The sequence below is a fragment of the Rhinolophus sinicus genome, chromosome 17 (genome assembly GCF_057876585.1).
Source record: "Rhinolophus sinicus isolate RSI-liver-muscle chromosome 17, RSI-T2T, whole genome shotgun sequence".
In the NCBI taxonomy this organism is placed as follows: domain Eukaryota; kingdom Metazoa; phylum Chordata; class Mammalia; order Chiroptera; family Rhinolophidae; genus Rhinolophus; species Rhinolophus sinicus.
Genome location: NC_142517.1, coordinates 197,721,352 through 197,743,290, shown reverse-complemented (window position 1 = coordinate 197,743,290; position 21,939 = coordinate 197,721,352). Strand labels below are relative to the sequence as shown.

Here is a 21,939-nt window from a genome sequence, read left to right as displayed (position 1 = left end):
ACAGTGAGGCCTAAGCTACCTGAACACATTCCTCCCCCAGGAACCCTAAGTCAAAGGCCTTTTGGGGGGCAGGAAAAGTAACCCCCAGACCACTGTAAAAGAACCACCCGCCTTGCCCTCTAGGTCCCCATCTTCCAATGGTAACAGGTGGGAATTCCAGAAACATAGCCGCCCCCCACATTCAGGTACAGAAAAATACTTTTTCTCTATAACTCAACTTTATACTTGTAATGAGCCCCCATTAGTAACCAACAGAAAAGTTAACCTCGAACAATCAATTAAACTCAGCCCAATCATAGTGATTTAAACTCCATCAGTTCAAGGCTAACTGGGTCACATCCCCATTTGGGGGCTGGGCCTAACCATCCTCCCGTGGTGAGCACAGCTCACTCCCAGAGCCCACAGAATCCTCTGGCCCACCTTCACTCTCTGGGCAAGAGAAATGTGGGCAACTGCCACCAGCCATATCCTGCCAGTTCCTTCCAAACTGCCATTCCCATCTGCCCTGGGGCATGGGGATCATGTGATAGGTCCCTGTCCTAATTCCAAACAGGGAACAAGGCACAGCGCGCCACCCTGAGAACCCTGCAGCTAATGCTCTTCTCTAGAAAGCCTCCCCTCTCCACACTAGGAGTTCTTCTCTATTCATGGTCCCTTTCCAAACCCTTCTTACAGCTCATCCCTTTCACCTGAAACCTAAAGATCCGTCATCTTTGTTCTCTCCAGTTCAGCCGGGAGGGGTGAGAATGACCCGTGAATTAACACGTCAGCTGTTATAACATCCCACCACACTCTGGAGCAAAGAAAATCTTCAGATATAGGGCAGCTGTACCTGCCTGTCCTGGTCAAGTGCAGGATTATTTATATTCGGCTCAAATTAGCTGAAGCCAAAAATTAAAAAGGAGGGGGTCCCCGTTAACTCACATGACCTAGAATTCCAGGGGTATCTGCCCCCGGGCACAATTGGACCAGGGACTCCAAGGATGCCAGCAGCACGTGTCCCTGCTCGCTCCACCTCTCAGCTCTGTCTTCCACGCTGCCAGTTCAGGAAAGCTCTCCCCTGGGGGTGAGCAACCCTCAGCGGGGAAACCTGCCTTTCTCAGTTGCTCCAGCAAAAGGCCGGGACTGGCCCTTTGTAGGCCAAGTGGGCTCCATGAGCACTCCAGACCAATCACCCTGGCCATGGAGACAGAGGTAAAGGAGTGGGGTCAACTCGGCCAGACCCCCGGCCTGCGCAAGGCCGTGCTGAGGAGGCGGGCAGAAACCAACAGAGGCCGACCCCACTCCACACACCCTCTTCCCAGTCACCCACTGCCAAGGGCCTCAGGCCCTCATTGGCTCCCAGTTGAAATTCCAGAGTGAGACTCTAAGTGGCCCAGCTATTCGTAGGCAGTGATGTCCACACTGGGCCACATGGCAGGTGCGGCCGGCTGAGGGCTGGTGCCCACCACGCGTCAGGGGTCCTACTCGAGCCCCTCCGTGGGGGCAGAGGAGGGCTGGAGATATGCTCTCACGGTACAAACAAGGCTGCCTGGGCTGCCCACTGGGGAAGAGCTACAGGTGGGGCAGTTCCTGTTAGAAGAGGTACAAGAACCACAGCCCTCACAGCTGACACATCGAAGGACCTCCATAACATCTAAAACGGAAACAGCTTTATTGATACCTGAGAAAACAGTGCTGGAGAAACATTCCTACGGACCACTGAGCCTGTCCACTCAGGCCAGATCCTCCAGAGGCCCGACTGTGTCTCTCACCTTCCCTTGGGCCGTGGGTCATTTGGGGCCTCACTGGCCAGCACCCAAAGGCTAGAGTCTGGCAAGAGAACATCTGCAACCATGGCTCCTGCGGCCAGGGGCAGGGGCGGTGTGGAGGCCTCAGCGGTCAAGTTCTAGAGCATCTTGGGTCACAGTGCGGAGTCGGATGGAAAACAACTGTTCCCAGGGCTCCCGGATCCAGGCCAGCACGGCCGTCAGCTGCTCCAGACACACAACACGGAGCGCCCAAAAACTCTCCAGCCGGGACACCTGGCAGACCAAGCAGTGGTGAGGTGAGACTCACAGAGGGCCACACCAGTGGGAGGGAGGGGAGGCCTGGGGGGGGGGGGGCGGAGTGCTCAGGGAGCACCCACTGCCCCTCCCTCCTGGCTCATGGCCTCCTCCCCTCCCCAAGCCTGTGTCACTCACTCCCCACCAAAGATCCTGACTTTTTACATGGAACCCCATCAACACGAACTGAAGGCCCCCGAAGGGCTTTCACATTTACTATCTTGTTTCTTTCATCTTCCCTGTTTTCCAGAATGTAAGTTCTGGAGTCCATCCCAAGGAGTTGCTTGGGGTCGTTGCTGGCTCTACCACTTGTGACCTGGGCAAGTTGGTTACCAGCCCCAAACCTCAGTCTGCTCATCTGTAGTAGGACTGATAACAGTGCAGGCTGCAAAGGTGAAAGGGCTCGCACAAGGGCCCAATCAAACACGAACCCAAAGCAGCAAGAGCTGGGGCTTCAGTCAAGGCCGCGCAGCTAACACAAGGCTTGGCTCCAAGTCCAGGGTGTTTTCACGGCCAAAGCAGCCTCCCCTCTACTTACTGCTGTCCAAACACAGTGAACCTCCCAGTTCTCTGCACCCTACTTCTGTGTTCTCACCACCTGACTGTCCAAGGCAAGTTCCACACTGCCACAATTCCTAGCCTTCCTACCCCCACTTCTCACACGACACACCATACCCACTCATGATTTCTGTCTGTCTGTCTGTCTGTCTGTCTCTCTCTCTCTCTCTCTCACACACACACACACACACACACACACACACCTCATCATAGAAGACCAGCCGCAGATCCCCCGGGGCCGTGCGATACAGCAGCACGGAGCTCAGGCTGCTGAGTGGCTGCTGCTCCCTGACACGCAAGGACGGGCCTGGCCCCAGGGGCGGGGCCTCCTCAGAGGCCTCGCCAGATGCTGCTGGAAGAGGGGCCTCTGCCTGGGACCCTACAAGGTCCTCCTCTAACAGGTACAGGGTGGACGGAGTCAGCAACAGGGACACAGGGCAGGTAGCAGGGCCTGGAGGAGAAGACGCAGCGTGAGGCCCAGAGAGGAAGGCACGGAGGAGCCCAGACCGGGTGCTGCTTGGGAGGAGAAGCGAACCACTGAGGTGGCCACAAAAGCCACCTGTGCCTCTAAGGGCCAAGGCCCTCCCTTTTCCAAACTCCAGGCATCTCCAGCCTCCAAAACCTGAGGTGCAAGACAAAGGAAGCCTGCCCCGCCACCCAGTGCTCTCAGAAAGGAGGATCCGCTCTCACCTTCTCCAACAGGATGAGGTGGAGCAGACCCAGCCAATCGGCTCCACTTCACAGAAAGCCTGGGCCCAGAAGCAAAAGTCTCTGGGCACCTGAGGCCCAGGCCACCTCCCAGCCCCACCCACAGAGGCCAGGAACACTGAGGGGGTCTCTTGGGTACGCCCATGAGTGACAGGAAGTCCAGACTCCAGGAACTGAGAAATGCTACAAGGGCACCCAGAGGCACTGGTGGCCCGGACAGTGAACTGGGACAAGAGGGGCACAGCGTCCTCACCTTCAACCAGGAACACCCGAAGGTAGAAGAACCGGGGAGGGTCCGAGGAAGAGTCTCTTTCCAGCAGTGGCCTGAGGGGAGGCAGCAACCCCGGGAAGGAGTGGTCAGCGAGGGGTGGGAAGGACTCTGGGGCAGGAGAGCGGGAGGAAGGACCAGGCCTGTGGGCCTGAGGACAGGCGACCAGCCCAAGTGCCAGGGCCCGACCACGGCCGGGGCTTGTGGACGGAGGGCCTGTGCTCCCAGGGCGGCCGTGTGGATGCCAACCCTGGCCTCAGCCTCCTCCTGACTCACCAGAGTCGGTGCTTTGGGGTCACCTCCTCCTCCGTGGTGCTGACACTGCTTCTCCACGTGGGGGGCAGAGACTGCAAGACATCTGGACAGAGCCAGTCAGAGACAGGGGGCCCTCATGAACACCTCTTCTTTCCCAACCTCTCCACCTCTCAACACCTTCCCATTCTCCATATTTCTAGATTTCAGAAACTTCTCCGAGGGCTGAGTTCCATTACCTATCTTTCTCTACTGTGGGTGCCAGCCATGGGAGCTGTGACCGCCCTGGCCCGCCCTCCCTGCCTCTCCCTTCCCTCTCTCACCAGTGAGCTCCTCTAGGAAGGCCCGACAATGCTTGGCATCTCGGGGCAGCAGGACACAGCTGCCTGCCCCAGCCGCCCACTCCAGCCGCAGGCTCTGTCCGGCCAAGCCCAGCTCTATGCAACTCAGATCCTGTAGGGGGACAGCCAGGGCTGGCTGGAGCCAGCTAGCTGGAGGCCCGCTGTGGAGAGGAGGGGCAGAGTGGCCAAAAAGAGTGAGAGGGGAGTGAGACCCACAGGGGAGCCCCGGCCGCAGCCCGGCTCACTCACCAGATCTCCCCCGTCACCTTCAACACATAAAGCCTGTGGTCAGACACAACCACGAGACACAGACACTCCCCAGGCTGGCCTGCCAACACCAGTGGCACCTAAGGGGAAGGGGAAGTTGATGAGAAACGAGACCAGGGAGGCAGCTGCCAGACCGAGCGCTGACCGTACCTCCAGCCTGCTCATCCCCACAGCTCACACATCCAGCCTCTCCGTCGCCCCCGCCTGCCTCCGATTGCAGCAGGCTCTCAGCAGGTCTCCCTGCCTGGCATCGTGTCCCCTCCACTCCACCCTCCACACTGCCAGACTCTGTTCTAAAACACAAAACTGGTCATCACTCCCCTGCTCCCAACCCTCCAGCGGCTCCCGCGGCCCTTGGGATCAAGTCCAAACTCCTCAGCAGACACAAGAGGTTGCTCCTGAACTGGCCCCTGCCTGCCTGTTCAGACTCCTCTCGGGATGCTCCCTCTAACCGCCACCCCCATTCCAGCTGCCCCATCACAGGCAGGGCTCGCCACTAGCTCCTCTCTCAGGCCTCCGTGCACATGCTGCTTCCTTTTCCCACAACTCCTTCTGCTCCCTCCTCCGAAACTCATCCTTCAGGACTGGGCTTCGCCATCACCCCACTCAGGCTGGATCAGATGCCCCTCTAGAGCCTTCGTGTGACTCCGCCCTTCACATCACACAACCGCTATCTACTGCTCACACCAGAATATAAGATCAAGGGCAGATCCTTAGTGCCTAGCCTAAGCTAGGTGCTCTGCAGAGGAGGTCCAACAACATCGTGTATTTATAACAATGACAGGAGTATCCTTTATCGAGCGCTAGGTGCTGTGCTAGGCAGCTTAGAGACATGCGCTCTCACGGACGCCACGCTCTATATGGCGGGTAGTACACGCCCACGGTGAAGGAACAACTGAGACTCAAAGACCAAGGTCTGTGCTCAGAGGCGCGGGGCAGTGCTGGGCTGGCACAGACCTTGACGCAGCACTGGAACTCCTCCTGGGCATCGGTGAACACCTCGACGTCCAGGAATAGCCGGAGTCGGTGGTCCACCGAGCGGAGGCCAGAGCGCTCAGGGGCTGGGGACAAGCAATGGCCCATCAGCCTGCCCCGGCTGCTACGGCTCCGTCTCAGCTGCCCCCATAAGTGCCCCTTTCCCTCCCCAAACACCTGTACTCACGGGGGCTGAGGCTCCACCTGTGCTGGTCTGCGATCAGTGCCTGAGATGGGGCGCTGTCGGCCCTGCTGCTCTGGTCGCTGGGGTCACTGTGGCTGGGAGGGTCATGGACAGCACCAGGGGACTGCGAGGGAGCTGACGCCTGCTCTTCCTGTGTCTTCTCCACACTGGGGGCTCCCACGGACAGAGCCAGGAGGACCACGTGGTCACTACCACAGTCTGGACACACAGCAGGAAATTCTGGAGAGAGGGGTGGGCACAGTCTCCATGAACCCCCCACACAGAACCACGACCCCCCGTCACACTCATAACGCTCCCCACCCACTCTCAGACTCACCTAGGCCCCCACCTCTGGCTTCGCGCACGACCCACCCGCCTCCCTCTGCAGGGCCCTCATTTCGGATTTTCTCAGAAAGGGCCAAACGCACCCAGGCCCTGCTCTGGTGCCCGCCCACGGCCCGGGGTTGATCGTGGCTTCCAGGCTCTACCAGCAACGTCTGAAAGCCCCAAATCCACAGATTGGGTCCAATTCCAGCTCTACCACTTAAAGACTGCCATCTAAGCTATAATGACAAGTCACCTAAGCCAGGCTCCCGCCTGTAAAATGGGGGCCGTGGCTGTGTCTATTCTCTAGCATTGCCAGGATGAGTGTCCGAAGCAGGTAAAGCAGCCAGGACACAGCAGCAACGAGAGAAGAACCATTGTTTGGGCAGCTGCAACACGGTGGGCCTGTGCTAGACTCTAACAGTAGTATCGCATTTTACAGGGAAGAAAAGCACAGATCAAACAACTGATGCCCCCTCCCAAGACCACAGAGCTGGGGGTGGCAGCAGCAGTGACTCTGTTTCGTGCCCTGTGCCTGGGGCCTTTATGTCACGTTAGCACCACAGGGCAAACTCACTCTCATCTCTGTTCTGATGAGGTGGCCGAGGCTCCAACAAAAGCAGCAATGTCATTAATGATGCCACCACTGAAGGGACACCCAGGCGCCACCTGACCCATGGAGTACAGAGTTCGGGAGGAAGGGGGGCTATTTCCCTGCACACAATGCACACAGTGCCCTGCTGCTGCCTGGGCAGGTTCAGGGCGGGGGGCAGAGATGGGTCCATTCTGTGAGTAACATGTAAACCCCTGCTCCAGCTGCAGCCAAGAGGAAAGGGACTAATAAAAAGCACACGTTTCAACACGAGTGTTATCAAGAACATTTCTTTCTTCTTCAATGTCTGCAAAGACACAGCTTTTTGACTGGTGTACAATGGAAAAAATCTCTCTTCTTAAAGAACAGAAAGTGAAGAGAAGCCACGAGGCATGGGTGGGGCTGAAGCCGCCTCCAAGGTCAGTCAGGAAGGACCATCTAAGCGACTCCCAAAGCATCGCGCTCAGGGAGCAGCAGGACAGTCCGGTAACGCACTGAGGGCGCGGCAGGGTTGAGGTTGTTTCGGAAACACTAGCCAAAAGGGGGAAAAGCCTTCGCCTTATGAAAAAATAATGAGTACGTTTAAACAGTGACAAAGATTGTATTTCCTGACTTTCAGAAGGGGAGAAAAAAGGGATATAATTTCTTTCTCTCTTTCTCTCTTTCTTTCTTTCTCGCAAATGTAGGAGGCAGACGGTTTTATTTTTCCTCCAGGCAGAAAGATGGTCTCCTTTCTTCCCTGGGGGTCTGCCTCCACATTCCCTCCCTCAAAGCCATTTCCCTGTAACAGCAGGAGGCACGTGGGCAAGGAGGGCAGGGGCGGGCTTGTACCTGTGTTCTGGAACAGAGGCCTCCAGCCTTCCGCACTGTCCAGTCCCAACCGGGTCTCCACTGGCTTGAACTCGTGGCCACAACGTAGACACTGGAGTCTGTCCCCCAGCAGGTCTCTCGCTTCCCCAAGCTGACACCGAGCTGCGGTGATTGCTGGGGTCAACACAGCAAGCAGCTCCTGAGACGGGGGGACCGGACGCAGCTGTGAGCAGGTGGAGCCCAGCCCCCAGCCTTCCGGTCGCCCACCAGCCTCCTGGGCCCCTCACCTGGACAGCGGCTTGGGCATCAGGCTCCAGCACCACATAACGACGTAAGTGCCGGTCCGGACAAATGTAAGAGAAGCGCAGAGTGAGGATGGGGGCCCCAGAGGGCAGCTCTGAGCCCTGTGGGAAGAGGGGACCAGGAAACAAGAGCACAGGGATTAGGAGATACCGAGGGCACAGAGGGAAACAATAGCTCTGCACTCCGTTCTAAAGCTTTTGCCCACATCTGCGCTCCGGCCCAGAAGCTCTACTCCTGGGCCAGCCTTCTAAGCCACCTGGGGCTGACACTGCCCCCCAGCTCCATCCTCAGTGCCAATGAGAGACTGTGGGGACATGCAGCCTGGTACTCGGCTGTCGTGCAGGGTGGCCTGCGAGGCCTCTAGTCCCACTCCCCACATAAGAACACAGGATATGGTGAAGCCAAAAAGGAACACCCACGGAGCCACAGATGAGGGAGTCACACCACTATATTCTCGCTGGCGGCATCTGCCTCTCTGCAATCCGTTCTTGCTAGCTCAGCCACCATCTTCTTGCTAGCCCCCATTTTCCGCTAGCGTAGCCACGGCAGTTGTATTAGTGGCCAATGGCTCTCTGGTTACAGCTGATGGCCAACTAGCCACAGCTGAAGGCCATCCAATCACAGTTGATGGCCATTTACTATCTGAGCCAGCACCTTTCCACGTGAGGCCGAGAACCTGGAAATTGCACTCCTGGCTCTGTCCCCACACCGGTACCCAGAGCTGACTCCTGGAAACAGCCCAGCACCTCTTCCAGAACCCCCACACCCACACACACCTCGGGTACTGGTTCCCTCTGGGCTTGGGTCTCGGACTCTATCTCAGCTGCCTCCAGACTCTGGAGCTCAAGCCGTTCCAGGGTTCGAGCTGCTTGGAGTTCCACCTCAAACAGGTGGCTGGAAGTGACCCGGAGGAAGCACTGCCTGCCCCGCACGCCTTGGGGCCCCTCCAGGGGACACACCAATATGGGGCGACAGAGCTCCGCTGAGGAGAGACCAAGAGAGGGACCCTGTAAGGAGGGAAAGGTACCAAGACTCTGCCCTCCCACAGAGAGGGCCTCTATCCACAAGGGCTCAGTCATACCACCCCTGGGTTTTCCTAACTCTCCCCAAGACCCTGCCCGTTGGGCCCCCGAGCACTCACCTTCCACTTCATTCTGCTCCTGCTCCTCCTCCTCCTCTTCCTCCTTTGGCTCCAGGCCCACCCTGACCTCCTCTGCCATTTCCTGTGGTGACTCGTTCTCTGAGGGCACAGGGCCAGTTGGGGGGCTAGGCATAGTCTCCGGGCTCAGGGCGTCTGGGGGCAGTGTGCTGAGGGCAGGGGTCTTGGCGGCAGCCAGAACAGGGGTCCCTGAGGTCTCCAGGTGATTCCTATACTGCAGCCAATCACGGCCAAACTGCTCCCGGAAGCTGTTCATGAGTTCAAGTTCTCGATGCTGCTGCACAAAGCGTCCTGGAAAGGGGGGGCATACAGCTTAGCCAGCCCGCACCACCCCCACCACCACCCCCGACAATCACAGCGGCTCCTGTGAGTGCTCCACAGGGTGAAGTAAAAGTGTGTGTAATAGGGTGGGGGTCAGAGAGAGGCTAAAGTCTTCCCCTCAGGAGCATGTCCCTAAGTGTGTTTTACGGAACACTATGGTCACATGCAATTCACAACTGCACATCATATGCTGCTTTTGGAAATTTGCAATACGAGGTGTCATCAAACAATACGGTGAATGTTTAAACAAAAAAACTTTATTACAGCAAAAGACACGTTGCCATTAATCCCCCTCAAAATACTCCCCCTCGCTTCAAACACACTTAGCCCATCGTTCTCGCCACTTTCTGAAGCAGTTCTGTAAGTCCTCTTTCATGAGTCTCTTTAGTTGCGCTATCGTGGCTGCCTCTGTCCTGAAATCATTTTGACTTTAGGGAAGAGCCAGAAGTTGCACGGTGCCAGATCCAGTGAATAAGGTGGATGAGGACACACCGTAATATTTTTATTTGACAGAAATTGCCATATGCCAGAAGTGATGTGTGACACAGAGCATTGTCATGATGGAGGATGATTTACGGCACAGTTTAAAACACACCTTCTCTCAACCATAGCTCACACCCGACTGACTGCACTGAACAAGTTGAAACTTGTCACACACTGTTACTAAGGTTTGATGCACCACTTCCCGTATTGAAGATCCCTGCCTTTCTGTTTGATGGCACTCAGCAGCAGCATTCACCGTATTTTGTGATCGCAACGAAAAGGCCCCATGTCACACATCACTTCTGGTATATGGCAATTTCTGTCAAATAAAAACTTTACGGCGTGTCCTCATCCACTTTATTCACCAGATCTGGCACCCTGCGACTTCTGGCTCTTCCCCAAAGTCAAAATGACCATAAAAGGTAAACATTTTGAATCAATTCTGAACATTGAGGCAGCCATGACAGTGCAACTAAAGACACTCACAAAAGAGGACTTCCAGAACTGCTTCAGAAAGTGGCAAGAATGATGGGATAAGTGTGTTGAAAGAAAGGGGGAGTATTTTGAGGGGGATTAATGGTAATGTGTCTTTTACTGTAATAAATTGTTTTTTATTTAAATATTCACCATATTGTTTGATCACACCTCGTACACACTAGCACATTTAAGGACCTGTGATGTCCTGGAGGAAGGACACCTCTTTGTCTAACTTAGCATCTCCCAAACATATCTGGCCATGGAATCCTTTTGACAACCCACAAAATTAATGTTCCTTGCAAAACACTTTGGAAAATGCTGCACAGAGGCAGTCTCTTCTCCTTCCCCCAAACTAAAAGGAAAAAGGAAAAGACCAGAAGGCATTCTACAATGCTCCACTCTACCAAAAATAAAGTTCTCCCTAACCAGAAGATTAAGGAGCACAGGCTGGGGAGAGGGAGGCTTGGGGGTAGGGAGGCGACTTACCAGCCGGGGAGGGGTCCAGAGTCCGGGGCTCTGGGTCTGTATCACTGGGTTCTGAGATACTTGCCCGCCTCACACGGACTCGACTCTGAGTTTGGATAGAAGGATGACACTCTATGAAAGCAAGGCCTGGCTGCCCACCCAACCTCACAAAAACCACCCCACCCACAGCAAGGGTAAGGCCTTACTATTCTCAGTCCAGCGACAACCCAGAGCCCCAGGAAAGGGACCCAACCCCAGGCACAGGGCAGCTTGGACACCATTTACCTTAACCTTACGAAGCGGCGGCTGGGCTATGACGCCCCCTGAGGACAGGCTGTCACTCAAGTCAGCGCCACCGGAGGTTTCGGTGGTACTCCCCACTGGGCAGGGCAGAGGTGGGGTCTCTGAGGACATGGAGGTCTGGTGTGTGACAACAGGAAGGAGAAAGAGGTCGGAGCCAGAAGAGCACCTCTGCCCTACCCACACTGGACGAGAGACAGGCTCTACTCTCCAGCTGACCAGGAAGACCCTTATTCTGGAAACCCGTTTCCCTCAGCTCACACCCTCCCTTCCCGTCCTCCCAAACCAGTCCTTGCTGTCCCACTCCCGTCACTCCCCACCACACTAACCTGAAAATCAGTCAGTGACAAGACTTTTCCATCAAGAAGGAACTGAGCAAAGATAAAGGGGGAGGAGGCCGTGTTGGTGGAGCGCATGGCCTGGGGGAGCTCCAAGCCGGGGCGGGAGCCCTCCTAGGCCTATAAGAAGTCAGGCTCAGCAAACGGTAACAGCATCACAAGCAGGGGGTCCAGGCTGGGCCCCGTCGCTAAGGAGGGGGTGGGGAAAGGCAAGAGGTGCAGGGGCGGGGGTGGCACTGGCCGGGACAGGGAAAGCGGAGCGGACACGAGAGGCTCACTCACCCCGGGAACAGCATCCCTGACTCGGGGTGACAAGTACTGGGCGGTGGCCACTCGGTGCGCAGGGTGAAACCACAAAGGGTTCCCCTCCAGGTAGAGCTGCGGGGCAAGGAGGAGACAGAGGTGGGCCTTGGGCCTCCCTGGGGGATGAAGGGCACTGACCACAGCAGCATGGGAAGGGGGGACAGGCGCAAGCCTGGCTCCCAGGTCTTTGAAGCATCCAAGTCTCACCTTTCGGAGCTCAGCCAGCAGCCACAGCGGCGACAGCTCTCTGTGTGCTTCCAGCAGGTTGTATGCCACGTCCAGGTGCCGCAGGTTCCTTAGCTGCTCCAGGCCTGGGGTGGAGGCGAAAAGGGAGGACGGGCATGTGAGTGAGAGAGAGGGTGGGGGGAGTGGGATAGGGTCAAAGGGGTGGGGTGCTGGGGGAGGATGCAGTAACAAGACAATCCTGGGTACCTCAGACCTGCCCATAAGCCCACATGAGGCTCTAGCAGTACATGGTTCCTGGGGCACACTGCCACCCTGAGTCACACACCGCCCCATCCCCTCCATGTTTGCCCTCTCCCCCTACTCTCTACCCCCCTCCCCCACACACACACACTCTCCTCCACTCACCATGCAGACTCCGGAGCTCATTGCCTCGCAGTATCAGGGTCCCCAGAGCAGGCCCTGAGGGTCCCATTCTCGGCACCAAATGAAGGTGATTGTAGGAGATGTCCAGATGGCAGAGCTCAGACAAGTCCTGGGAGGGGGTGGGGGGGACAAAGAGTCTCTCCTTGACCAAACTCCAGCCAGAAGCCTCTGAGCCCTCTTCTCAACTACGCCTCAACCTTGGCCTACGAAGACTGCAGACTCAGCACAAACGATTTCATCCACCCGCCCACTCTCCCACATTAAAAAACTTGAACAAATACTAGCATAGTTTCCAACAGCTCCAGCCCACATCCCTAGAATGACAACTCCAGCTCCCTTACATTCCTGCCTAGAAAAACTCAAGGTTGCCAGAAGAACTGAGTTTGTCCCAGGCAACACCTGAAGATGGGGCCCGTCTCTCAGCCTCTGTGGGAGGGGAGGGGCCTAATTTTGATAAGTACCAGTTAGCAAACCTAGACGGGGTGGCTTCACATGGACCAACGTGTCCTTCCCGCTTTTTGTAAATTTCCACTTCCCTGACTTCAGAGGAACCCGACTATAGACTTTGGTCAAGGAGGGAATCGGCTTAAGCCCCTGCTGGTCCCCTTCCCACTCTGTCACTCTCATGTGTCCAGTTATCTCTGTAGAAGTTGAACTTGAGTTCAGTTCACGCTGAATAGTTTATTACTGATTAAAATAGTTTTACAACTGATTAAATGCCACAGTAGTTTATTACTTAATAAACTACAGCGATACGTCATTATTATTAAGATCTACTCTTACCACTTTAACTAGTGTCCAGCTTGTTTATCTCTGATAGGGAGACATGGGAGAAGGGCTCGTCATCACCATCACAAGAGCTGCCCTGCTCTGGGCCAAGCCCTGGGCTAAGTAGCAGCAGATACTCTTCACAATCATTAACACTACAAAAGCAGGTACTCCTATGATTTCCACTTTATCGATGAAGAAACCAAGAGGTTACCCTGTGTCCCAAGTCACACAGGGATTATGAGCTGCGATTTGAACACTGGTTTGTCTTATGCTGAGCCTGAGCCCCCAAACAGCACTGCCTCCCAGGAGGTGGCTCCACGGGCGGCAAAAGCAGGTGGGAGCATAACCGGGCCCAGGAGAGCGGGTCAGACCAGAACGATGAGAGGCCCCAGCGGCGCCACCCCCAGCCAGGCTGTCATACTCACCACCAGGAAGCCCCTGCAGTCCTGGAGTTGATTGTGGCTCAGGTTTAAAAAGCGCAGAGCTGACAAGAGACGCTGGGGTGGGTGGGAAGAGGAAACAGAGGATCGGATACCCCCAGGCAGCCAGCTGGCCCCCCGAAGGGCCTATCCCTGTCATCCCCCAAACCGCTTTCCTCTGAGGCACTCACCAGTGAGCTGTCTAAGGCAGTCAGTGCATTGTAGCTGAAGTCGGCAGAAAGCAGAGCCAGCCAGGGCAGCGCAGAGCAGAGGTCGCCACCACAGGCTGACAGGAGCTCCTGAGACAAGGTGCTCGGTCACCTCCACTGTCCCATCCTCCCCACACCAAGGCCTCTCTCTGTGGCCCAACTAGTCACTTATTCTTTATACACTGAGCTCAGTCTGAAGATGCAGACTGAAAGAAAACCCTGGGCCCTGTCCCCAAGGAGTTCACTGTGGGGAGAGTAAGGAGGCAGACAGGAGAATATTGACTACAATATGGTCGGCGTGACTGTACACATACGGTCAGGCACCGCGTGCCGTGGGAGCACAGCGGAGGGAGCAAGTGCACAGTGCCGAGGGAGGTGGAAGGGGGCAGAGAAGGGGACCATCAGAGCTTGGTCCTCCGTGCTCCTCAGGAAAGGCACCCGGCTCACCGCCCATCCTCCTTACCTCCAGTGCCTGGATGCTTCTGCTGCAAACCAGGGTCTCCAGCTGGGAATAGATGCCACGGAGGCCGTGGAGACAGTGAACAGGGACACCTCGGAGCTGGGGCAAAGGAAGGGAACAGGGAAAAGGTGACAAAGCCAGCTATGGTACAGGGAAGCAGTACGGGGAAGAGAGTGGATGCCACATTACTGCAGAGCAATGGGTACTCTCAGGTCTGGTGCCCCCCACACCCCACCAAAAGAGGCCATCTCTCTTTCCCCATCCCCCAAAAGGCTCCCTCCAGCTGGTTCTGTGCACCAACATCCCCCAACACCCCGTACCTCCAGCTGCCGAAGGGACTTGAAGGGAAAAATCTTGATGGGCCCTTGGAGGCCAGGACCGGGGACATGGATGAGCTAAAAGAAAAACATTCAGGTCAGTAAAGCCTGGCACATGTCCCTTTCCTTGGCATCTCTTCCTTAGCACAGCCACCCAGAGTTGTCACATCTTCAGATCTGAGCCCTGAAGACTTCTTGCACCCATGCTATACCCCCAGCCCCGCCTCCACTGTTGTCCTGGGCTTTTTGTACATCCTACCCCATTCCCATCCCAGAACCTTGAGTGAAAGTGTTTTCTGCAGCACATCGAAGAGGAACTGAAGCTGAAGGATGATGGGGGAGTCGGTGGGGTGGGAGGGCAGAGCCACAAAGCCTGTCTGGCCAGGGCCCCACGGCCCCAGGTACAGCTCAAACACGTGGTTCAGCTGCTGCAGTGTGGCAGTCAGCAGGCTCAGTGTGCTACAGCCAGACAGGACCACATCCCCTGCAGGGAGAGGGGCAGACAGGAAGGAGGACGTAAGGAAACGGTCTTTCTCTTTATTCTGAGACTCTGTGACCCCAGCTTACACCCACTCCAATCTATATGTAGATTCTCCATTGCAGGATCAAACTTTGTATCTTCGCTGCACTTAAAAGCCTTCAACAGCATTATCTTCAGAAAAAGAGTCCTGATTCTTCAGCCTGATATATGAGATTGCTTCACGACATACCTCCAACTTTTCTAAATTTTCTTTGCCCTTTTGATCTCAAAGCCAAGGCTGGTCTACTCACAGTGCTGGAAACAGAGTCAACTTGGTTCCCGGCTCCCGCATTTTCCAACACATCCCCTTCCACTCTGCCCAGCCCGACACCTACTTCCTTCGGGCAGCTTTCTCAATACACAAATTTTCACTATAATTATTCATTTTATATAAAATTTTACTGGATGTTTCATCTTTTGGGGGGGCAGGGGGATGTTACAAAAGTAATATGCACACATATAGAAACTTTTAAACGATACTAAAATGCATGTCATAGAAAGAATAACCACTCATGATAGGTATTATTATTGCCCTCTATGTTAAAACTGCTCTCTCCAATGAGACTGTCATCCTTTAGGTCATCTTGGGTATTCATCACTGCACCTAAAAAAGTACAACTACAAGGTAGGTATGGAGAATTTTTTTTTAAGTTTTTTGAAAAAATAAGGACAGAGTCAAAGGATGTTGCAGCAATAGTACAAAGGGGTCCCCCTATACCTTTCACCCAGTTTCTCCCAATGGTTGTATTTTATATATAATATCAAAACCAGAAAATTGGCATTGGTACAATGTATATACAGAGAGTGCCAAAAAAATGTATACACATTTTAAGAAAGAAAACAACTGTATTAAAATTACGCTGATGGTAACCACTTTGAGCACGTCTTGTAATTGCAGAAGTTAAACGTGACTTGTGTTCATTTTTTGTTATCGGTATGTATTGAGTATTACAATTTTAATACAGTTTTTTCCTTTCTTAAAATGTGTATACATTTTTTGGCACCCTCGGTATATATATATATATATATATATATATATATATATATATATATATATATATAGTCGTATGCCATTTTGTCGTATGTGTAGATTCCTATAACCAACACCACAATCAAAATACCAAACTATTCCATCACCACAAAGATTTCCCTCCTGCTACCTCTTTATAGTCACGCACACACACCATCATCCCTAACCCCTGGAGCCAAGTCAGAGTTTTGCTGAGTAAATTAACAAATCCTATAACCTTGCATGAAGGATTTTCTATGCACCAGACACTGAGGATAGATACAGACATAGTTCAAGGACTTCTTCCACCCTCAAAGAGCCTCCCAGTCTAGAAAGGAAGATAAGACATGTGCATAGTTAATAATATAAGCCAGTCGTAACTGCCGTACAGCGAGGTTTCACAGATACTATCAATGGGAGTGCGGAGTGATGGAAGGCAGCTAACATTCATTAGGTAATTGTACCAGACAAGTCTGTTACTTCATTTCAACTTCATGAGAATCTTCTAAAGAGCACTGTTAACCCCCTCTTACAAACGCAGAAATTGAAGCTCAGAGACGTTAAGAATCTTGATTGAGATCACATAGCTGGTAGGAAGTTGCTACTTCTGTCTGATCTCAAAGTGAAGGCTTTTCTACCACTAATGCCAACCACGTATTGCACTACTTGAGTCCACCGTGCCCAGACACAGAGAAGAAACTGTAACCGTAGCTACACTCATTTTGAGCACTTACTACACATGCAAACACTGTACTAAATGTTTTATGTGAATGAGAATTAGCTCCCACAACAAACTTTGAGTTAAATACAATCATTATGCCATTTTGCTGGTGAGAAAAACAGACTCAGAAAACTCAAATACTTTGGTGAAGTATGCAAGACAGTTGGGATTGCAACTCAGGTGGGTGTGACTTCTAATTGTGCTCTTAACTATGCTATGCTTTGCCACGCAACAATGATAATGACCAGTCCCTGATCTCCAAGGGCTGAAAGCCAAGTAAGGATCGCCTCCCTGTGAGAGGGTCAGAGAACGCACGGAAGGCGTGGCACTAGAATTTGGCCTCGAAGGCAGGCTAAGGTTGAGCTGTCAAAGAAAAAGGACACTGTAGGTAGCGGCACCAGAGCGAACAAATCCCGGAGAAGCAAAGAAATGAATTGACACCCAAACCCTCGTGACCCTAAACAGCTGCAACTCCATGACTCTTAAAGGGCGTGTCTCTGAAAGGTAGAAAGCACCCCCACCTCGCTGCAGCACCAGCTCAACCGGAAGTCCACTCACCGGACTCCCGCAGCAGCCCCGCGAGCTTCCACAACAGGGAGTCCCGCGGGACGGTCGTCATGGCCACAGGACGCTGGAGGCGGAGCCTGTGGAAAGAGGAAGCGGAAGAGCCTCAGGTAGGCCAGGACTCCGCGCAAACCAAGGCCTCGCGGGGAGAAGAAAAGCAAGAAAGAGAGTGAGGAAGAGCGTCCTCCATGGTGCCCTTTCGAGGATCATAAGGCCTGGTCAGCCAAACTCACCGTCCTGTGCGGTCCTCCAACCAGATCTGCAGCCCGGCGCCTGTCAATGACAAACAGGAAGTCCCACCCCGGAAAGAAAGCGAGCTGCAGATACTACCGGAAAGCACACCTCCGCTGCCGGAAGCCACGCCCTAAGTCGTGCAAACGTGTCGGATGGGGGCGGTGCCCACTGGCTCGGACGGAGGCGGCCCTTCGGTCCCTGCTTCTTGGGCCGGGACTTCATCCCCGAGCTGGGCCCCCACCGTCCCCACCCCTTAGTGGGGCCCTCGCAGCCTGGGGCGCCCGCTGGGTCCGCCAGGGCTCCTCCCCGGACCAGGGAGGAAAACCTGCCTCGTTTTTTGCAGACTTGGCGGGGAAGCAAAGTTTGCAGAAATTGAATTTGCTGTTAGGAAAAGACTTGTCCAAAGCAAACACTCATTTTCCAACTAAAAGAGAGCAGCGTGTGCCCTCCATAGCAAGGAGTTTTTCGATAAGTGTGAAAGACCTGAAGCTGGCGGAGGTGCCACTTACGGGGTTCCCTTGGCGCTTTTTCCTTAATCTCCCTCCAAGCTCGTTTTTTTCCCTTCAGCGGTGTCAGGTATTCACATTAGTGATTGGGACACTCCATGTATACCTAGTCCTTTGCTTTTGCTGTGCTTCGTCGCATCACACCGGCATCGAAAAGTAATTATCCAGGTTTGAAAACAGAAAACAGGTTCACAGAGGCTAGGTTACTTGTGAAGGTCATTCAATTAGTAACTGATTGCGCCAAGACTGCCAAAGTTTCTTGGTTCCAAGTTCCCCTTGGAGCTTTCACCTGGCTCCGGGTCAAATACTAACTAGATTTAAGCTTCTTTCAATGAAAAGTCTCTTAACGGAATTTCTGGTTTTCAGGGAGGGTTTGTTTGTTTTTGGGTTTTTTTGGATTTTTTTTTAATGAAGTGCCCCTTTCTGATTCATTTCAAAATTAATCTAGTTGAGAGTAGGAATAGGTTCATAATCATTTTTATCCCAAGTTGCAAAATTTTAAGGGTTGTATTTTCTAAAGACAAAATACTTTTAATGGCAATTTATGCCCCTAAACCATACAATTTGACATGGTATACTACATGTGATCTGAGCCAAAAGCCTAAAAGGGCAGTTAAATGGAATAAATTGAAGCACACTGAACAACAAAGCAGTATGCAAATATAAAGTTAAAAGGGGCTTGATATGTTTTTATTGAATTATTAATCCTGTAACCATGTGATTGTCAGTCCCTATTTATCGAATCACCTGGAACTAGGGAGGGAGGGTTTTCCCATATCGTTGTCACTGCCAACTCTAACCCTCTTAGGCAAGAAGAGACAGATTCTTTTGAAGTTGCAGTATTTTGAAACCTATTTCAGCAGTGCCTCCCAGCCTACAGAGTTTTTCTGAGAATTGCTCTATTCATACGGGTGACCCACTGTAGCCAAATTTGTTCTACAACCCCTTGCTTCCCAGAAATGTGAAATGTGGGACAGAGAGCAGCTAAGAAAGCGGAGCTCCAGAGGGAGAGAAAAACAGATCTACTGAGGGAAGCAGCAACAGGAGACAGCAGTTCTTTTTCTAGCCCCCTTTTGAGGCCCACTCCCCTTTTTGCCCTTTGCCTGCAGGGGAGGCTTTGGCCATCATCCAAAGAATTTTTTTGGGGCCTAAGTTTCAGTGTATTTGTGTAAATTGCTACCATAAGAAACTTGACTAAGACAAAACCTTTTCAAAACTTAAAGTCTAAAAAAGGAATAAAATTATTCCATTCACCATAACAGGAAGAAAAAAAAAAAAGAGAGTATATACCTAGAACATTTTGAGAAATATGCCAGATCTATAAGGACATTAGAAATGACCTAAGTAAATGAAAATGTAACATGTTCCTAATGAGAAGATTATTCAATATAATTCAATATTATAATGATGTCAATTTAATGCAATTTCCTTCAAAATTCCAATGGGAAGATTTTGGAACTTAATAAGTTGATTCTAAAATTCCTCTGGAAGACTAAACACATGAGCACTGCCAAGGAATGTTGAAGAAAAAAAAGAACAAGAGGCACTAATAGGGGCCTTGCCCTACCAGATAGCAAAATGTCCTAGGAAGCCTCAGTAACCAAAGCAGCATGATACTGACACAGAGATAGACACATATTGATAGAAATACAGAAATAACCATGACTACATGAAAATTCTTTTATTATACACAATAAAATTTATTTTAATCGTATAAATAATGAGTTCTTCAGTAGTTTTGAGACAACTAGCTATCCATCTAGGGGACAAAAACTCAAGTTCCTTCCTTCATACCATGCACATTGAATTCCAGAAGGATCGAAAAGCTAAACACTGTTTTAAAAATTAAATCTAAAGTCTCTTCAAAGTTTGAGGTTCAAATCCACTTCTTACAGAATGATCTTTATTTAAAAAGGTATGCAATGTTGTTTAAAAACAAAAATTGTCCTTGGAAAGTATTGTAATATATATAGCCTGCTACTGCATAATTTCATATTTCCATGAATGCAATTGTGTTTCTCAGAGAAATGCTATGATAGCACACTCTTAACATACAACCACTCCTCTGAATTTTATTCCCCAAGAATAATACTCCACCTAAATCCTCAGCTGGACCTTCCAAGCACATGACCTAGACCTCCCAGCACAGCAGTGGATCTCACACTAGAGAGGCATGCACGACTCATCCACCTCAGGCTTCACACCCCACATCCACAATGTGTAAGGAGAGAAATGAGTTGTAAGCAGCTGCCACTGGTAGCTTCCTGCCAGCCCTAAGCCCCTAAGTTCCCTGGGGTAGCCTCCGCAACATGCATGCAATCAAAGAGGCAAGGAAAGGTGTGCTCATTACTAGTTTAGGCAGCAGGGATGCAAAGAAAGGAGAGGATATCTTCATACAAGAAGGACTAAGTCATTGGGGGTGACCAGTTAGCTCAGTTGTTTAGAGCGTGGTGCTAATAACACCAAGGCTGCCAGTTCAATCTCCACATGGGCCGCTGTGAGCTGTGCCCTCCTTAAAAAACAAAAACCAAAAACCGACAAAGTCAGCTACCGGGGAATACAGACCTCAGAGTCCTTGTCCAAAGCCAACTTGTTTCTGCTACCTTGGAGCATGCAACCCCCTGCACTGTTGTGCACAGGGAAACAGAAGTAATAGTTCATCTTTAAGACATGCGCCGTTGTCCTGGATCTAGACCTTACTACTCTGATGCTGCAGCGTCCTACAGCAGATCGGATGACAGACGTAAGGATTCCTTCAAAATGAAAATTTCACACTTGAAATTGTGTTTGTGGGTGGGAGGGTGAAATTGGGTGACCTACTTGTTTCATCAACTAGATATCTTCATGGAGTGGGAAAGAGGGGCAAATGGAAGAGAATGAAGAGGGGTGACCATTACCTCCAAAAATAGTGTCTGTGTGGCTGGTGCCACTGATCCCAGCATTGAGTAGTCAGAGACAGTTTTTTTCTACATAAGTGACCACACATTGTGTCTCTTGGCTCTGCTACTAGACCTAGCCACAAAAGAATCCCAGGAATTGGCCCAGTCATGAAAATCAAACGTATGGGACAAACCAGCAACAATGGAGGAAGTCTAGCATGAGAACTCTGCATTGGACAGTGACCAAGCAAGCCCACTAGAGCCTTCTTCCAGGAGAGACTAAACATGAGATACACGGAGGGAAAGCTGGAGAGGCAGAAGCCAAGCTCAATGCAAAATCAGAGAAGCCAGGGCCTGAGAATGGCTGACTAAAAAGGAAGCAACAAAATAACAATATTCCAGTGACCCAGCAGCAGCTCTTATCACCCAGCCTGAGGGGACTTTGAAGTTCTGCACAAAATACACTAAGGGATTCCCTGAGTGGCTTTCTGGTAAACCTGAAGTCACCTGACAGTGCCTTTAATTCTTTTCGTTATCTATCCTGGAAACCCATGGAGTCATCTGAGAAGGGGTTACAGAGTGCTATAAGAAAGATGGGGACCTTGTGCTTAATTCAGAACCCAGAAAGGAGAAGATGAGATGAACACTACATTCTCCATTCCAGCTGGTAGGAAAAGAGCAGAAGCCTGATAGGAAATGTGAGTGGAGGTATCTATGGAGAGGGAGGAAAGCAGGCAGAGAGGAAGTCACTGTTTCAGACATAATCTGCAGAAGGCCTGTTGGCAAAGTCAGGTACATATGTGACATATGTCTTCCATCTCAATTCTCCCTGCACACAGGGCTGGAGAAAGGAGGGAGATGGTCCACAGTAAGGGAGGAAGCTGCAACTATATAGCAGTAAGACCTGCAATGAGAAACATGGGTCAGTGGGGAAAGGAAATGGGAAGAGTGAGGGCTAAGGGCTTAAGGTCTCCAGGGCTTAGAGAAGTGAAAGGCAAAGGCTGCTTTGGAATCTCAGAGCCTCTTTAGAACCTCAAAGTTAGAGCAGTCTTTCATTCTTTCATTCCTTCAACATGTATTTACTGAGCCCTGATTATGTGCCAGATCCTATGCTGGATTCTGGGTAAATAAAGGAGACAACAGTACTGCTCTTGTTCTCCAGAAGCAGGCAGTGTGGTGGAAGAGACAGACGCCAACAATCAAGTGTCAACATTGTGTTTGCTTCCTATTGCTGCTGCAACAATGTAT

At 52.0% G+C, this 21,939-nt stretch overlaps 1 protein-coding gene across 2 annotated transcripts; it reads right to left on the bottom strand.

The window, feature by feature from the left end:
• Positions 1-1,637: 1,637 nt before the first annotated feature.
• STK11IP (serine/threonine kinase 11 interacting protein) lies at positions 1,638-17,333 on the bottom strand. 2 transcript variants are annotated; one of them, XM_019741861.3, is made up of 25 exons: positions 17,306-17,333; positions 17,067-17,152; positions 14,518-14,742; positions 14,262-14,336; positions 13,945-14,040; positions 13,464-13,571; positions 13,279-13,350; positions 12,065-12,191; positions 11,681-11,784; positions 11,453-11,548; positions 11,162-11,203; positions 10,818-10,952; positions 10,554-10,638; positions 8,769-9,077; positions 8,404-8,609; positions 7,612-7,728; positions 7,346-7,523; positions 5,602-5,838; positions 5,397-5,500; positions 4,422-4,519; positions 4,155-4,333; positions 3,856-3,937; positions 3,565-3,635; positions 2,807-3,054; positions 1,638-2,024 (listed from the first exon to the last, which is right to left on the bottom strand). In XM_019741861.3, the coding sequence occupies exons 3-25, from the start codon at positions 14,563-14,565 to the stop codon at positions 1,875-1,877; spliced, it is 2,967 nt and encodes a 988-aa protein (XP_019597420.3). In that variant the 5' UTR covers positions 14,566-14,742; positions 17,067-17,152; positions 17,306-17,333; the 3' UTR covers positions 1,638-1,874. The 2 variants fall into 2 exon arrangements, with proteins under 2 accessions (XP_019597420.3, XP_019597419.3); XM_019741860.3 differs by having other exon boundaries at positions 14,537-14,742.
• Between the last annotated feature and the right edge of the window lie 4,606 nt (positions 17,334-21,939).